The 17,491-nt window shown below is 39.8% G+C and overlaps 2 protein-coding genes across 3 annotated transcripts; both read right to left on the bottom strand.

Moving 5' to 3' along the window:
• Positions 1–841: 841 nt before the first annotated feature.
• On the bottom strand, positions 842–5,870 carry LOC122783419 (thioredoxin-related transmembrane protein 1-like). The gene is made up of 8 exons (XM_044048200.1): positions 5,653–5,870; positions 5,206–5,321; positions 4,562–4,607; positions 4,121–4,249; positions 3,514–3,559; positions 2,862–2,963; positions 2,676–2,742; positions 842–2,589 (listed from the first exon to the last, which is right to left on the bottom strand). Exons 1-8 carry the CDS (start codon positions 5,829–5,831, stop codon positions 2,339–2,341), a joined length of 936 nt encoding a protein of 311 aa, XP_043904135.1. The 5' UTR covers positions 5,832–5,870; the 3' UTR covers positions 842–2,338.
• Positions 5,871–11,572: 5,702 nt separating this feature from the next.
• Positions 11,573–17,131, bottom strand: crip1 (cysteine-rich protein 1). Of its 2 annotated transcripts, none has more exons than XM_044047226.1 (5): positions 16,941–17,130; positions 13,236–13,330; positions 12,792–12,849; positions 11,937–11,978; positions 11,573–11,777 (listed from the first exon to the last, which is right to left on the bottom strand). In XM_044047226.1, the coding sequence occupies exons 1-4, from the start codon at positions 16,978–16,980 to the stop codon at positions 11,941–11,943; spliced, it is 231 nt and encodes a 76-aa protein (XP_043903161.1). In that variant the 5' UTR covers positions 16,981–17,130; the 3' UTR covers positions 11,573–11,777; positions 11,937–11,940. The 2 variants fall into 2 exon arrangements, with proteins under 2 accessions (XP_043903161.1, XP_043903162.1); XM_044047227.1 differs by having other exon boundaries at positions 11,759–11,855; positions 16,941–17,131.
• Between the last annotated feature and the right edge of the window lie 360 nt (positions 17,132–17,491).

A 17,491-nucleotide genomic window follows, 5' to 3' on the forward strand; every position in this document is an offset into this window, starting at 1 on the left:
TCTTAAAGTATCACATAACATTTATTCTACTTATATGTATGATTTTACACTTATATATATAATATTATGTCACTCGCGCTGTTGCAGGAAGCCAGTGAATCAGTGTCTTTGTCACCAGAGAGGAGTTATTAAAACACCTGTACCTAGTTGCCATTTTGTTGGGTTTTTTTTCTCAATAAAACGTTTTGTTTTTTCTGCAGTAAATCATAAATAACTGCCAAATATTGAAAGTTATTCTGGAAAAATGGGCAAACGCACTTAGTCACAGGACACTTTCTGGCCCTTTATGGTTAAAATATTAAAACATTTTGAGGCATAGGTGTTAAAGGGTTAATTTAAAAAAACAAAACAAAAAAAAACACAGTATGTTACATGACCACAGTGGAACACAAAGGAAGATACAGCAAACCTGGCAACCAATATTGAAATTTGGAAATCAATAAAATACATAAAAACAAAACAATATGAGTCTGCCTGATTAAATAAATGATAAAAATAATGTGTAAGATTATGATGAACAGATAAAATCTGTGAGGTAAATGTTTCCATTGTCTGTCTGCAAGCCCATGATGTGATACAGATGTGAGCCATGCCCCAAAAACCTTCTATATATATATATATATATATATATATATATATACTTTATGGTTTGACACAACTCTTCCAAATGTTGGATTTTTTTATTGTCCACTTCTCCCGGAGCTCAGAAGCGTCCAGCATTTTAAATTTCTTCCAGCTGTGAGCATGTTTTTTTTTATCCCCTCCATTGTACATTTGTGATTATTAAACATGAACAATGGAGGTTCATATCTGTGTCAGTCAATACAAAAGGAGACTGAAATCAGAATTAATCCTTTATTCAAATAAATGTTAAAACAATGAGGAGCACAGCTGACTGTCAATGCTACAAGCTGTAAATGTGGTCAGGTCAATAATGAAAAAACAACCTCGTTTTACCTCCACAACAGAGAGTAAAGAGATTTTTATGTTTGTTTCGTAATAAAAAAAGCATTTAAATCATAATAAGAGTGTTTTGTAGATTTGAAACACACACACACACTGATGCTTTACAAAGTTGAAATGTTACAGGCTGTGCTCATGAGCGAGGACATTTTTATTCAATGTAAACTCGATTAAATCAACTTTGTAAATTCATGTTAAGATCAGACTTTTTTTGTTTAGACTTAATCCAAAGTCCACTTTGAACTTTGTTGGTTTGTTGCTGTTTGTTTTCATTGTCCTTGCACCGTTCCACACACCTGAGCAGTGTTTGGACCCATTTCTAAAAAGAAATGATTCATCTCTTTCATTAGATTACGGCATGCACATACTAAAGAAAAAAAAAAAACTAAAGAAAGAATGGAAGTAGCCTTTCTGTCCCAAAAATGAACACATGAATCAGGTTTTGTTCTTGTTTGGCCAACTGAGGGCCCCACAAATCTGTATTATTAATATTATTGATATTATTGTATGTCTATCTTACACTACGACCTACACCATTATATTATTAATAGCTACTTTAGAAAAGTGACATTATTGTCCGTGTTTAGGCAGCGTGGGAAAATCTCAACGAATTAACTTCCTGCAGCAGTGATAAAGGTCCAATATGTAATACTTGACTGACAACCAACAGACCTCCAATTTAAATGGACACATGAAAAAAGTCACTGTAACATTAAACCTTGGAGTTTTAAGTTATAAATTTACAACACGTGGACGTTTTAATTTTCTTTCTTTTTTTTTAATCACTCTCTCCCGCATAATTGTTATGGAACGGTGTGTCAAAGATTGTTAATTCACGGTTCGTAAAACACACTATGAAACATAAAATACTTGCACGTACACTTCAGCAGAGGAGTAAAACTCGACGATGAGGCTAAAACACAAAGCCTGGGATAATAATTCATAGAGAAAAAACATATAATACATAAAAAAAAAAGGAAGAAAAGAAAAAAAAGATGCATAGCATAAACAACCCGGCAAAATCCAGCTCCACTGCTCTTCATCACTAAACCTCAGCCTGGCGCTTTTTTGTTCCCGCACGTGAAAACAGGTGTCAGGAGTGTTGTAGCCTTTTTTTTTCCAGCCTGCTGCTCAGGCAGAGAGGGCGGCAGCGGTGAGTCTAAAGCGCTCCCGTTCAAAAACAAGGGAAGGAGAAGAAAAGAAACTGGGTGTTTCTGGAGGGCCACGGTAAAAGGAGGAAGGAGGAGAAGGGGAGGTGACAAAGGGAAGTTGAGGGCTCCCTGCTGTAAACTCTGTTGCTCGGGACCAAAGCTCCTCCAGCTCTGCTGTCTCCACGGCATTCTTTTCAAAAAAGGAGTACAGGCCATGTGACGCTCTAGGTGTCCTCCTCCTCTTCCTCCTGCTCCTCGCGGGTGCGCACCACCCTCTTCCTCAGGGCTTCGTCGGGCAGACCCTGACCCCTGGGCTCAGGGCGACCCTCGGGGGACCCTCGTCTCCTTCTCCTCCAGACATCGCCCTGGTCCCCGTCCTCCTCGTCGTCCTCGTCGTCCTCCTCTTCCTCGCCGTCGGCCTCGTGCGCGTCCTCTTGTTGGTGGATTAACCTCGCCTGCTCCATCGTTTGTTTCTCTGCGGGCGGGACATTAGAGAGACCTCAATCATTTCAGCAGTGTAAAGATCACAAGCAGTCATCGGGACACTCGAATGAAACTCACTCTGGTAGTAGTCAGGCGAGGAAAAGCGTCTTGAGGGGAAGACAAAGTCTGCGATGAACACCAGTAACTGCAAAGGACGAGGACAACAGCAACCGTTAACCACCGTTTATTCTCTGCCCTTTTCACTGCTGCAACAATCTAAATCCAAATCCAAACACTGATAATACAAGCGGAATAATTTCTCACCAGTCCGAGCACAAGGCCAGAGAACAGAGTGGCCAAGCCGAAGATCACGTACGAGCCCCAAACAGGAATCCCCAGATGCTCGGTCATGTAATTGTGACAACGCTGGACAAGGACAAAAACTCTTTTAGCACAGGTTGTAAAAAAAAAAAGACCAGTTCATACAAACAAAGGGATGCCTTGACTAATCAATTATGGAACTATTTTTTTTGGGTTTTAAATAATTACAACAAGCACTGCTGATTTTTCTGCCTCGTAAATGCAAACATTCCCTGGCTTCTTTGCTCCGTATAACAACATCATTCATAATTAATTGATATCACCTACTTCATCCTGTTTTTAGTACAAGAAAGAAGAAAATCAAATATGTATTACTCCAATAGCTCTGAACAAATATGCCTGTTAAAATGAGGTTTGAATTCTACTTCTTCTAAGATTACTTTGTTAAAAAAATCAAAAAAAACTTTCTTTCATACTTTCAACTATATCAGGGTTTTTTCTCTGACATCCACTTCACTTTGCATTTAAAGCACGTTTTATTTGCACAGTTGACAGCGCTTTCTTCCATGAAAGGACTGTGGGAAGTAGTATGAACAATAACTAACTAGACAGAGTGTAATAACCTGTATACTGACAGAGAGGACTCTTCACTTACCCGGATAAACATGGAGAGCTTGAACAAAGCAGACATTGAATTCATCCTGTCAAAACAAGAGAAGTGACAGCGTGTAAATGAGATCACATTTGTCTGATGGCGACATGAATAGACTGCAAAGGCACAGCGACGCTAAAAATAGAGCTGACAGTTAGTTCAAGGTAAAGCTGTACAACACTGGTGTTGCATTACTGAACTGAGTAAATAAGAAAATTCAACTGTGTTTTAACTGCAGAAACCTCTCAGAGCTGATGAACTACGATTTGTCCAGACACCGTTTAAGGAATCAGATGAAGCCGTGAACTCGGGCAGTAAAATGTGTATTCTAATTATGATTATGGCCCCAAACAATTATAACAGAACGGGGGCTTTTATTCAGAAAACAGCAAAATAGAACATGGGCATTCAGTGGAATCACGCAGCGATGCAATAATTTACAGTGATTTTAAGGTAAATACAAAAGGTTCATTCAAACTTTCATGTTCAATGCCACTTTTTTTTACGTGCAATAAAATCCACTTCTTTATACTTCAAGTCAATGAGTAATCCGGATTTAAACTTTGACCCAAATAATTGTGATTAGGATTCAGCCATATTGTGAACTCACAAAAATGATGACGGCCCGAACCAAGATGAAATTGGCTCCACAGCTGTCCATTTCTGCTCATCGACGAAGCTAAGAAAGTCATCTTTCGTGCGCGCTCCCTGGTACTTCCGGAAGACGCCATCCTTACAGCTAGAACACACACAGACACACATACAGATACTGATTTTCGTTGCAATGATCCATCCACTTCCTGTTCCGATGTAGTCTCACAATTTCCCCGTAATAAACTAAATAAATACTGAGTTACGGGAAAAGCAGCTCATTTTCAAAATGATTATAAAGTAATTTAAAAGGCAGTTAAATCAGTTATCAAAACTAATTACAGATTAATATTCTGAAGACTAAAGATGAATGAGTGGAGCACAGATTTTCTTCAGTGACACTGCTAAGAGTCACATAAAAGAGGAAGTAATACAGACCACAATGTAACCAAGAACTCACTGATAAATAGTAGGAAGTGAAGTGATGATGAATCGTCCACTCAGACCTAAACAGAGGGAGGAGAAGAGCACAGTCAGTGAGCAGGAAGGAACGGTTCTGACTCATTATTAGACCGACAACGTCTCGTCGACAACATCAAGACTCCCTTAGAGGAAATGTCACAATGAGCAGTAGAGGAGTTCAACTCACAATAATACGCATTTTGCACAAACACCATAATACACCTGCGTTTGCACCTTGTTCACCTGAAGCTGTGGTTTGTTATTACACAGAGGGTTCACACCAAATTTGCCTGTTGGTAAAAGGTATGGGCCACACGGTTCACGTAGTGGTTCCATTTCTTGCCTTTCTACATGGAGTTTGCTTGTTCTCCCCGTGTGTGCATAGGTTTTTTCCGGGTTCTCCTGTTTCCTCCCACAGTCTAAAGACATGCAGACTTGGGGATTAGGCAACTTGGACACTCTACATTGACTGCAGGTTTAGTGAGAGTAGAGGGTTGTTTGTCTCTATGTGGTTCTGTGATGGCCTGGCAACATGTCCAGGATGTACCCCGCCTTTTTGGCAACTTTGCACACATGAACCTCGTGTGCGGGATAGAGAGGTAGAAGACGGATGAATGGATGGTAAAGGTTATTCAGACTGACCTGGTTGTTCTGTGACGTCCACCTTGGCTATGTTGACCCCCATGTCCTCCCCCCAGTCTGCAAACTCCTTCCACACCGACTGCAGCTGCTGACAGGCCGGACACCAGGGAGCATAGCTGGTGGAGGGGGCAAGGGGAAGAGGGAGGGAGGGTACGGACACATTTGACACGTTATAAACCACTTTCTTAAAAAAGAAGTCGATATCCGACATGATGTTGACATTTGGCTAGCTGTCAGCGCTAGTTATTAGCCTGTAATGGCCATATAGCATAGTAGTTACTACCATAAACACACATTTTAACAACTTGTTCGGGGTCAACAGGGGCAAATATTGAATAAGTTAAGCGGAACATCTAACTCAGAAGACACTGGAATTATGCAACACATTTACACAAGCGTTAACGACGATCTAGATACCCGTTTAGCCGTTAGCAGCGTGACACTCACAATTCAATCATCCATTCTCCGGTGAGGATTTCTTCCCAGTTGCCGTCGGTGACTTCTCTAAGGCTGTCCGGTTTGGTCCAAACTGGCACCGTCGTTAACTGTATCACAAGGAACAAACAGCAAATGAACGAGTGCTGTTTACTCTGTGACATCGCTGTGTCCGTGCGGCTGCTCGCCATGACTGACTGAGCTCAGCTCCACTTCCGCTGTGCGCCTGAACGTACGAGTCACGTGGTTTGAAACCAGCGGAAACAGGAAGTTATATTTATTAAACGTACATCCACACAAATCGAAAAAAGGTAGTTGTGTAAAGTTTTAAAATTACAAAGATAGTCATATATCGTCAGTGCCTTTAATGATGACGCAGCACTCCAAGGCAACTCAGCACTGTATTTTTATTGTAATGTAGACTTAAATCCAGCAGGTGGTGCTGTTGTCGATACATTAGAGCACATTTGAATTACTCCTATTTAACCAGTAAATCCCATTGAAATTAGAGCTCTCTTTTACAATGGAGACCTGGCCATAACAGCCATACAAAACCAAAACGTTATAAAAACACATACATGATGACACAAATTAACAAGAAATGTCATTCCCCCTTCACTGCATTCTTTATGACACTTAAAAATCATTAATGGATATGATTGATTTTAGTTTTTTTTTGGAGATTATTCCATGACATGGTGCTCAAGGAAATGCTTTTTTGCCAGAGTCTGTCAAACAACATTCTAGAGTGTCAAACTCATTTTTGTTCAGGGGCCACATACAGCACAATTTGATCTCAAGGGGGCCGGACCAGTAAAAATAGCAAAATAATAGAACAATAACCTATGAGCAACAAGAACTCCTTTGTTTTTTCTCTTGTTTTACATTTAATGAAGGATAATTTCACAAAACATGAAATTTCTTGAGAAATATAAGTGCAATTTCAACAATATCATGCCTAAATGTGCTATTTACACAGCACACTGGATCTATAAAGCCACAAACATTTAGTCACGGGTATCTGGAGCATTTGACATTACGTTTAGATTAGTGTGAAATTTCAACAAATTCATCCTGTCGGCCGGATTGGACCCTCTGGCGGGCCGGTTCTGGCCCCCGGGCCATATGTTTGACACCCCTGTTCTAGAGCAACCACTTGGAGGCGTGCATATGGTGATTACTAGAGCTGACACAGAGAGAAGGGTGCTGGGATATTGTGGGAGTTTACCCAGCAGAGCTTTATAGATGAACATATACCAGTGCTGTTGTCTATGAAACAATACTATGCAGTGTATGTTTTCTGTGCTATGACATGAGACCGAGTGCAAGAACCCAACTTTATCAAATTATCTCACAGCTGGAGAAAATTTAAGATCAGAGACGATTTCAGAGGGAAATACTGAATCACCAAATTCCAGAAAAGATAATCCCCACTCATCAGTTTCTTTGACTTTGAATAATGGCTCTCATCTTTTACATATAAAAACACAAAATGGAGAACTATTTGTGTGCTGGTACTGCGGCGCATCCATCACAGGGACACACAGAGACCACATGTTATTTATCACGTCATACAGTTGAACCAGTTCCCCTCGAGGCACCGGCAACATCAGAAATGATCCAGGTGAATGTGGTCAGGTGCTCATCCTCTTTGTAGAGAAAGGAAATAAGTAAACACTAATCATTTCCATCATTCTGCTCTAGGTCAACATGATACGGGCCTGGTCATCAGATCCGAGCTCAGCAGGAGCCTGAGGCCAAACCCCACTAAACTAAAGCCTGGACTCTTTTGTTTAGTCTGTACCTCAGACAATTTAAATAAAACAAATTAGATTTTTTTGTTTTCTCAAATCAGTACCTTTTTTTTTACTATTCAACATTTCTAAATATACATATATATATACATACATATACAGTATATATAAAAAATGTCTGGGATATTCTATTCTATTCTAGAGTGACGCAGTTAGTCAGTCCACCACATCTGGAGTGAGATATCTGAGACTAATTACCATGTAATTTTGTACATGTTTTTCATTAAATGCATCTTAATAAGAGCACTGGACCAGTCCTCGTGGTCATGGTGGATGTAAAGTGGAGTGGTCACCAGGGTTTGCCGAAGGCAGCGCTGCTTTACAAGAAATGATGTCTTAATGAAACACAAAAGGGGAAAAAAATAGCCAAAAAGCAGGTGAGGGTCAGGATATGAAACAAACAGGGACAATGAAATAGAGCAGTGCAACGAACAAAGACACTGGGAAGCACAAATATTACACTGTGTGTACTTTTAGGACCTTACCTGGCGTAAACACTGATCTGGTCAGGACCAGTAGTCCTTGTGGAGACCAAAACCTGGTTCTAATGAGAGTGGACCTCATTTCTGAAGAACAGGCTTGTAATTTGGTTAGTTTAATGTTAGAGTTAGGCGTTCCGTGGTTATGGTACAGTTCAGTTCATGCAGGAAGTACTGAACTCTTTTTAATGAACTGATTCTAATGATTCAGTACACTGAAAACAACTAGTAGTACTAGAACTGTACTTTTTATATCAGAAAATTACCTTTGATACTCAAGTACAGCAAATGTCATATACTTTAAGACTTTTATTTAAGTAATATTATAAAAAAGTGACTTCAACTTCCCTTTAAGATACTTTATAGGACTGTAAAACCAAACATTAGTGAAACTAATGGTTAGTCCTCACAACTTTAAAGGGTTAAGTCTTGGTTTCAGTTTGAGTGAGGCACTTAATTATGTCTGTGAGTGTCATCACCAAATGCTGTGCAAGAATGTGTGTGTGTTCATTATAAAACTGGCAGGCCCTGATTTTTATGGCTTCACACATCTGATAGAGTTTTAAAATCTCCACTCTTACACAATTATTGTGCAGTCGTGTTGTGTTCCCGCCGCCATCAGTATTGTCTGTTTTTATTGGAAGTAACATGAGAAATATCCTGTCATAAAACAAAAAAAATACCAGGAGGGCCAGCAGACGCACTGTGGTAATCTTCCTGAGTGAGATTTTTTTTTTTTTTTTAAAGGGTCCACAAATCATCTTTTACAAGACTGGGTGATTCTGTTGCTTCATAAACACTGATACTCTCATACTTAAAGCCACTGGGTAAAGACACATTAAGGTCCTAATTATCCAAAGTAATGTTGTACAGATTACATTCGTCATCTCCAGATGATGAATCACATCACTTGCCCATGTTATATTTTCCATGTGAAATATCCTAATGAATGTATTTACTGTGATATCATGGAATATTGTGTTATAACTTTAAGCTCATATTGCCCACCGCTACTGAACAGCTGTTTTTCCCCCACTTTTTCTTTTCTAAATCTGGCGCCGGGACTGGACTGGCGCCCTATCCAGGGTGCTTCCCGCCTTTGTCAGCTGGGATTGGCACCAGCGCCCCCTGCGACCCTCATGTTGAGGATAAAGAAGTAGAAGATGGATGGATGAGTTACGTAACCAGTTGTGTTTGCTCTGTTTTGCTATGACTCCTTATACAACTGGTAAACGGTCTCTTATACCGATTACGTTTGGAATTTAGTGTCTCCCTCGTCATTGTAATCTGGACTATACTGTAACCCTATAGATTAAATTTAATTGTTATATACTATATCTGCTCCTGGTCTCTTCTGTCTCTACCTCACCTCCCTCTTGTCCTTTGTCTCCCCTTTCCTTTGTCACCTATTTCTCCTTTCACCACAACCTGTCTAGGCAGATGGCTGCACATGGGATTTCTTCCTGTTAAAAGGGAGTTTTTTCCCCTCCACTGATGCCAAGTGTTTGCTCATTGTCTCTTCTCTCCATAATATTGTAAAGGTTTTTGCCTTACTGTGTACAGAGCCTTGAGATAATGTATTTGAGACTATGCACATTGAACTGTATCAAAGAGTGAACGTCTATATTTGACTGACTTAAGGACTCGTGGCCACCCAGGGCTTTACTGTACATGTAAGCCTGAGTAATAAAAGCCACATATTGCGTCTACACTCGTTAATTGAGATGTTAATGGTTCTACTTTTACAGCTTCATGACTGAAGGGCGTCTGATGCTTGTTGTCACAGCAGGTCTTCGTTGGAGGAAATTACTCCGGCTTCTCTCGCTCCTCCTGCTTGAAAAAGAAAAAACAAAAAACTGGCAACACTTCACTTTAACTGCAGTGTAAGTCACCTTAAGTGCTTTATAAATGTGCTCACTGCCTCCCTGATGCCTCCATTATCATCGCGTCAGGAAATTAGCCATTAGGCCTCAACGTCATGAATCAAGCATGTGCTTCTTGGAGCCAGAAATAATGTGAATTTGCCGCCTGCTGCTTCCTTCACTGAGTGCATCTACATTGTGTTTTCACTCATTCGTGGTGCGTTTGCAGTCTGGTTACTGTTTCAACAGCGGAACCACAGCATTTTATCAGGTCGGCCATCAAACTGTGATCTTGAGTAATGTTCCTGGTTTCTTGCTAATATCTCAATGTGTCACCATGGCGACAAAGTATGCAGCACTTCCTGTGCAAAGCCTGACTGAAAGAGAGGTATTTGCGCCCTGAATTGAAAATGATAATTTTCTGAGCAGGAATGTAAACTCTCTCTCCTCCAAACCACATCAAAACACGAAATATTTAGACACAGGATTAAATCCAGTTTACAGTGAACTATGATTTTCCATCAACAGGCATCTGTTTTGAAATAGTTTCATGACCATGATCCTCTGCTTTTTGTTGTTGTTGTAATCATGCGTTTGTTTGTCAAATATATCACATTTCTCATTTTCATTCAGACTCTTTTCATTTTGATTTAATCTCTGTATTTGATGTGAGCTTCAGTTCATCTACAGTTTGATCCAAGCAACCAATATTCCTATTTATCCAACTATACACTTTATCTTTTATTCTATTCCTTTTAATTTTGTATTGGTAAAAACCTTTGATCTGCAGTTTTTGTATAAAATGTTATGTTATGTCCTTGCTAGTACAAGTTATATACATATATTATTATATTAAGTTATATGGCAAAAGATGCAAGGTTAAATGAGAACCAATGTTATTGGAAATGGTCCATTTGCAAATGAAAGTCCTAAAATCTTTCCAGTGGCTGTTGAGACACAAATGTAAACCTCATACTTCTTAGTGAACCAAATTTGTTGTGTTAGAATTTCAAAGCAATTTGTTGAATTGTTGTTGAGATTTTCGTCTGAATTAAAAGATCATTGGAAATTAAGAAAACATAAACCTAGTATGAAGCCAAAATGTAAGAAGAAGCTGTTTTTGTTCAGTGTTTCACAATCAGCTTCACGAAGAAGCTGAAAAATGTCTTCATCACTGTCCTCTGTCTCTGTGACAGTGAGCATCTTTGTTGTAGAGAATCCGAGTGACAGCCAGGCGGACGACCACAGGGGCTGTCTGTTGGGGCCTGTTTGTGTCTGTTGCCATGGCAACAGCCAGGCTGCGATGATGGCGGAGGTAAACGGCTGCTGCGTGATTCTTGGACAATGAGGGCGGCCCGGGCGGAGCTTAAGTTTGGCATCCGAGCTGAGAAAGTACCAGAGAGGAAGCATCTGGTGGATCTGTAAAGACTCACGACGATGGCCTCAGCTGCTCCAGCTGCTACCCACAATGCACCAGCATGTGCCGGGTTTAGCTTTTAAAATCCTCTGAGCCTGTGCATTTGTTAGAATATATTCATTAATGATGCTGCAAGACTGTTTTAATGGAATGAAACACCAGTTTATTTTACTTATTCTGTGCAGTTTGGCCATAATCTAAAGCCAAAGTGATTGAAGTGAATTGTGATGTTGAAAAAAGTAGGAAAAAAAGAAGAAATCCACTATGAAAACTTGTGGTTTACTGTAGTGACGTGCCATATTATGCAGCCCTGTGCGCCAGTAAATAAGATTTAAATATATAAAGACAAATCGCATGACACAAGTTTTGAGAAGTGTTTAATCAGATGTCATTAAACAAAGGTTTGTCATTGCTGTATCACGGATGACATAAAACACACACACTCAAAATTTTTCCTCTTGATCAGAACACAATTTGCTGGTTTGTATTGGGACTCGTGAGCAACACTAGCATCTTCGATCCGGTTTCCAAGCATCATTTTCTTTGTTTACTGTGAAGCCTTAACCTGACGATGGAGCAAAGAAAACACACGTGTCAATAAACACCACAGGCCTCCAGGAATGGATTTGCTTATGGCCGAAGTCCAAGTGAAACAAATGTCAGGAAAATGTATGACAGGAACAAACATAAGCAAATGAGTTGATGGATGAATGATCGTGTGTACCTCTCTAATATTTGTAGCTCTCGGATCCACCGCGACCAAAGCCTGAGAGGAAAGGGACAAAGAGAGGGAGTCACATTTACTCAAAAAGGAAAAACAGTTACAGGCCAGTGGTTGTGACAAAAGTTCTTTTCTAGACTCAAATAACATATTGAAGGATTTTTCCCATTTAAAAAGCCAAAAACATGTTTTGTGAAGCCACTGTGACCTTGTTGTTTGGCCACCCAAATGTAGATAAAGACACTTCTCATTGACTACTACAGGGTGTCTGTAGTAGTCAGACAGCGGACAGTGGAATAAATCCCTGGACTACATTAAGTCCAAGATAACTTTTGGACCAGATGTAAATACATTTACATTTATTTAAATATCATGTTCATGACTTTTGAGCATCAAACAATTCTAAGACAATATCAAACATTGAAAGATGACAGTGAACTTGAACTTTGACCTTCGACCACCAAATTCGAATCAGTTCTTGTGTCCGTCCAAGTAAATGGTTGTACCAAATTTGAAGACATTTCCTCAAGGCATTCTTGAGAGTTCATGTCTAAAAGACGACAACCTGGCTTCTGGCTGTCGCCAAGGTGTGCAAAAAATAGACATCTGGCTCCAATTTCCAGCTGTGTTAACGGATGCTATTAATTATGTAACGGCTGGTTCACAGAGTGTATGTGTGTGATCCTATCAGGTGACAGAGCGTGTTTGATAGCAACATTTACAGCCTCAGTGGCACTATCACATCACAACTGGGTGTCTTCCTGGACGACCAAAGGTTGACTGAGTTTCGTCTGTCACTCGGAGTCAACGCGAGCTCATTCCTTAATTAAAGCAGAGGAGTGACGTGAACATCCTTACCGCCAGGTCCAAACAGAGCACTGTAGCAGGGGTTGTGGCAGTAAGGCTTGTCATCGTGCTGAGGAAGAGGTACATTTACACCTTTAGTTCTGAGGAAGGTTGATGGTATACATACACAAGAAGGAAACCAGACACTAAGCAAATAATAAATCTAACAAACAACACATCAGATAAGGAAAAAGAGAGGAGGTCGAGTTCCAGTTCCAGTTCCAATGTCTTCCAATCTTTGTGTAAATTCCTCCTCCAGCTTTTTAGCTCTTTGATTCAGTTGTGACATTATTTAACCAGTCACTACGAAAACAAGCCTTATGCATATATACAATCAAAGTCAAACTTAAATATTGTAGATTGGGTTGTCCACTTTATCATGAGACTCTTTTTCTTCTTAGAAGAAAATGTAATTTGCATGATTCAAAGTCGTCGTGTCTGTCATGTAAATCTCACCACTGCATGTGAGCCTGCTGACAGGGTCTTGTTGCACTTCTCACACTTCAGACAGGGCCTGTGATAGTCCTTCCCCATTGACGTCACCTTCTCGGCTGCCAAAAAAAAAAAACAACAATAAAAGACACAAATTAATTTCAACTTCCACTACAAAGAGAGCTATTGTCGCCTGTAGAGGAGAAAGAAGCATCACAGGGGTCAATGCGGTGTCTGCTGGTCACTTAAGGACTCTCAGGCTAAAGTGAATATCAGTTTTAGATCAACTTTGCAGATCATTTTGAGCTGATTGCTTGGGTGTGGTGCTTTAGTGTCCCCAATGAATCTTTCCTTTTCCCTCATAAACTCTGATAAAGACGGTCTTTATCTGCACCAACAGCCACCAGGAGGACTGTAAAAGAGGGGAAGAATCAATGCTGTTTATTGAAGTAGATGGACATAGTTAAGATGTCTTTAAATCTGTGTGCAAAGATAGATCACGACTGGATCACATGCGTCTCAAAAAGCAAAGGATGTGGTAAAAATGTACGTATCATCATGGTCTGCCACCATCTCCTCAAAGAGATGTGTTGTAAGACTTTCTAAGTTCAGGGAGGAGAGCAAATGCCACATGGGCCTCAAAACCCAAACAATATTTGGATATGACATGATATTTCCTCCCTAAAAATAGCCTGATGGGGCATGACATTATGTAACAGGCAGTGGAAAACAGAGACAGGGTGAGGTCAGCCCCTCGGAACAATGTGTTCGGAATGACCCAAAAATAATTACTGTACTTAACTTCAAATAACACAACAGTGAACTTTGTGAGAGAGCAGAGCGCTCCTACCTGTCCACACCTCAAAGTCCACCAGCATCAGTTACGCTGACGCACATGTAATTCAATTTCCTCCGGATTGTATATGGATCAGATAAAGCGTGTGTTTTATATGTGTATGGGTTGTTTGTTTAACGTGATATCGTGACAAGAAGCGGGCCGTGACGGACAGTAGAGTGCGTCCAATCTATTCTCTGCATCAACTCATGCAGTCTGGATCTTTATGGAGGCAGTCCAGAGTAAACAAATACCTCAAATGTGAATGGAAAACAGAAAGAAAACACAGCTATTCACATCAGGCCATCCACAGAAAGAGCTTAATGGAGAGGTTGAATAACAGTTTGTCCGCCTGAAAACAAAGAGGCTAAAGCGTTCACAGATTCTAAATGTAGGAACTCTCTTTGCACTCACTAAATACTTAAGCCTTGACGTATTAAAGGAATCATTCATTATTCTACGCTTCTTGCTTTCTTATTTACAGTGTTAATTAAGAAAACTGATACAGCTATCATGACTACGCTAAGGCTACGCCCATCAGGTAATCAACTGAAAGGTGTTGCCGTGCAGGTTCTGTTACCCATTTGTTCCTCCATCTGTTTCTTTACCTTCAACTAAGCAAACTGTGGCATAATAGCGCTTTTCCAGTTGCCTCGTACTGTGAGATTCAATTTTGAAAAGCGAATGACGTCACGCTCGAGTTAAATGCATTCCGGTTTTTACAGAACTTCCCAAGTCGGGTTTCTCAGTGGTTAATGTTAGCATTTTAGTGATATCAAGCTAGTATAGTCCTTTTGACACATCATCAAATGTGGTATTAACTATAACATGTCCACAGACACCAGTGGGACTGTACTGTGTGTATTCAGTGGTTAATATTAGCGAATTATTGCTAGGTTTGCTAACTAGCAGGCTAATCTTGTTCAGTATGCAGTATTTCATACGTAAAAAGGCCGTATCAACATGTCCACAGACACCACTAGTGTTGTAGTAGGACCACCATCTTGAATAGTGAACTCCAGGCATGATTATTTGGAATTATAACATCAGGGGGCGCTCCAAATGACTACTGTGATGTTCTACAATCGGTGTCTGCAGAGGTTACCATGGGTGTTAGCGCTTTTTTGTGGGGTCTTTTTCATTTTTTTACCATTTTAAACAACTACGAAAACACAAAGTAAACATTTTCGATCCATATATTGGATATTTTAATTGCTAATATTACCTTAAGAAGTCAAAGTTTCTTGTTAACAATGACTGATGAAGATAAAAGCTGGAAGCAACTGTTGTGGTTTAATTTCAGAAGATCTGGAATTCAGTTAAGTGTTCATTCACAATTACCACATGGTATCCCATAACTCAAAGTCATAATGGAAAACATAATCCAGTTTCCAGCAAAAGCAAACTTTTTTTGTTTTGTGTTGGACCTGGACCAGGTCTCCCCACCTTCAAACAGTGAAGCAGCAGTAGCCTGATTGTTTCCATCTGAGGACTGTTAACATTTAGACAAATGAGGAGCAGGAGAGTGGAGTAGTGAGGTGTTCAGGAGACAATCACACGCTGAATGACACTTGGTAAACCCGTTTGCTTTAGGAAACTGATTCAAGACAATGATAAAACAAGAATAAAAGGGGTTTTGTTTCAGGCTGCTTTCCCCTCAGTCATACTTCATATTTTTTTCTTTTCCTCTGCATGACAAAAATTGTATGGTTGGGTTTTTTTTTTTTTTGGCCGAGTCAAAAGGGTTTGATAGTTTTGGCCAGAAGGGGAAGGTTTATCCATTAAAAATGGAGAAATGAAAGGGATGGTTCCCCAGTCCCCCAGTAAATTCATTTGACTGACAGTCCAAAGACTTGGCTTCGTGTTTTTTATTTGCCTCGGCCTCTGGAGAAGATCTATCCTGTTGCACTACAGAGCAGGAGACAATGTTGTAAATGGATTAAGACGAGGGTAAAATGGAGTTGTCTACATCCAGCGGATGGAGTAACTGCTTCATGCGTTAATGGTATCCTCATGAGAAAGAGGAAACCTGCCTCTCCTGCTTCATCCAGCCGTTAATCATGTAGTTAATCAGACATCAAGAGGGATAATTCAATTCCTGCAGGGAGCAAAAAAAAAACCTAAAAACCTAAGTACTTTCTCATATGAAATCTTAGAATGCAGTCAACGTTTGATGTATATGATGCATTTTACATGATGAGCACAAACAGCTGCTCAAAGCTGTTCCCCTCAAAATATAACAACACAAAGTAAAATGCAAACTGATAATAATCTTTGGATTTAATTCTAATTATTTGGATTGTTTAGTCACATGGACATTTCATTTCAGACAAAAGTAGATCAGTATACTCGGTAAAATACATGTTATGTTAGTAAAAAGTTCTACGGTTTGCAGACTTATTCATGCCAGTGTCACATACTGCATTCTCTAATTACAAATGCAGTAGTTTTTTTCATTTTTAAGCATGAATCACAACATACACACACACACTTTAAGTTAACCCACTACATCGTTACAGTGCTTATTACTGACTTACGCACCAATTATGACAAATTTGCATTATTATCATCGTTTTGAAGCCTTGTGTACATATTAGTCATCAATGAATGCACTTTTTTTTTAAAGTGGATAGAATCAATATCGCTACATGTGTGTGTATATATATATATGTATATACACATACATACATATATATGTATATAAACACATATGCATGTATATGTATAATAACCATATTTAAAAATGAATACCGATTACACTTTGGTATTTAGCATGTGCTTGTTGTCTTCCTGTTGCTCAACATCAGTTTCCTCCTTCCTTATTTGTGCAGAAAAACCACATGTTCTTGCAACAATAAAAGTAAACAAATACATGACTGAATGAGAAAACTTACCGAAGTAAACTTCTTTATTGCATTTCGGACACTTTGGCATGTTGGTGGAGCTGGTGTGGATCAGCCGGTGAGAAGGCTAAAGTGTAGTCAAGTGTAGTAGTTCTCCTCCTGTGTGTGAAGTGAAACTGCAGCTGTACCTGTCAGCACTGACGCACCACGCCTCAGATTGAAGTGCAGATGTGAGCTGCTGCCTCCTCTGCTTATATAACTGCAACCGAAACGTTCTGTAGATTTTTTTTTCTAACAGAGGGGGCGAGGCTTGTGTTGAGTCTGAGTGAGTGTTTGTGCAGACACGCATGTTATTGTGAGCTCAAATTACTCCCCACATTCTCTGGCATTTATGTTATGTTTTTCATTATTTAAGATAGGAAAATTAGCCAACCAATCACTCTTTCTTAATATAGAGTAGTGTAAGCGGTGCAGGGGTCACAAAAGGTCACTGTCTGTGGTCCTGCATTGTACTAGACTGTTGCTGGATGCATCCTCTGTTTGTGTCCTGATAATTTCTCACTGAATTAAGTCTTGAATTAAATATGCTTGAAAAGGAAAAT

The sequence above is a fragment of the Solea senegalensis genome, linkage group LG16 (assembly GCF_019176455.1).
Source record: "Solea senegalensis isolate Sse05_10M linkage group LG16, IFAPA_SoseM_1, whole genome shotgun sequence".
Classification (NCBI taxonomy): Eukaryota; Metazoa; Chordata; class Actinopteri; order Pleuronectiformes; family Soleidae; genus Solea; species Solea senegalensis.

What these genes read in the sequence shown, in the direction of transcription:
- crip1 (XM_044047226.1), bottom strand. Translation starts at nt 16,980, where the DNA reads ATGCCAAAGTGTCCGAAATGCAATAAAGAAGTTTACTTCG. An exon ending in CAGCAGGCTCACATGCAGTG is followed by an intron (nt 12,850 to 13,235) that starts GTGAGATTTACA and finishes CCTCTTCCTCAG; the next exon opens with CACGATGACAAGCCTTACTG. An exon ending in TGCTCTGTTTGGACCTGGCG is followed by an intron (nt 11,979 to 12,791) that starts GTAAGGATGTTC and finishes CTTTCCTCTCAG; the next exon opens with GCTTTGGTCGCGGTGGATCC.
- LOC122783419 (XM_044048200.1), bottom strand. Translation starts at nt 5,831, where the DNA reads ATGGCGAGCAGCCGCACGGACACAGCGATGTCACAGAGTAAACAGCAC. An exon ending in GGAGAATGGATGATTGAATT is followed by an intron (nt 5,322 to 5,652) that starts GTGAGTGTCACG and finishes CCCCTCCACCAG; the next exon opens with CTATGCTCCCTGGTGTCCGG. An exon ending in CTCGCCTGACTACTACCAGA is followed by an intron (nt 2,590 to 2,675) that starts GTGAGTTTCATT and finishes TCCCGCCCGCAG; the next exon opens with AGAAACAAACGATGGAGCAG.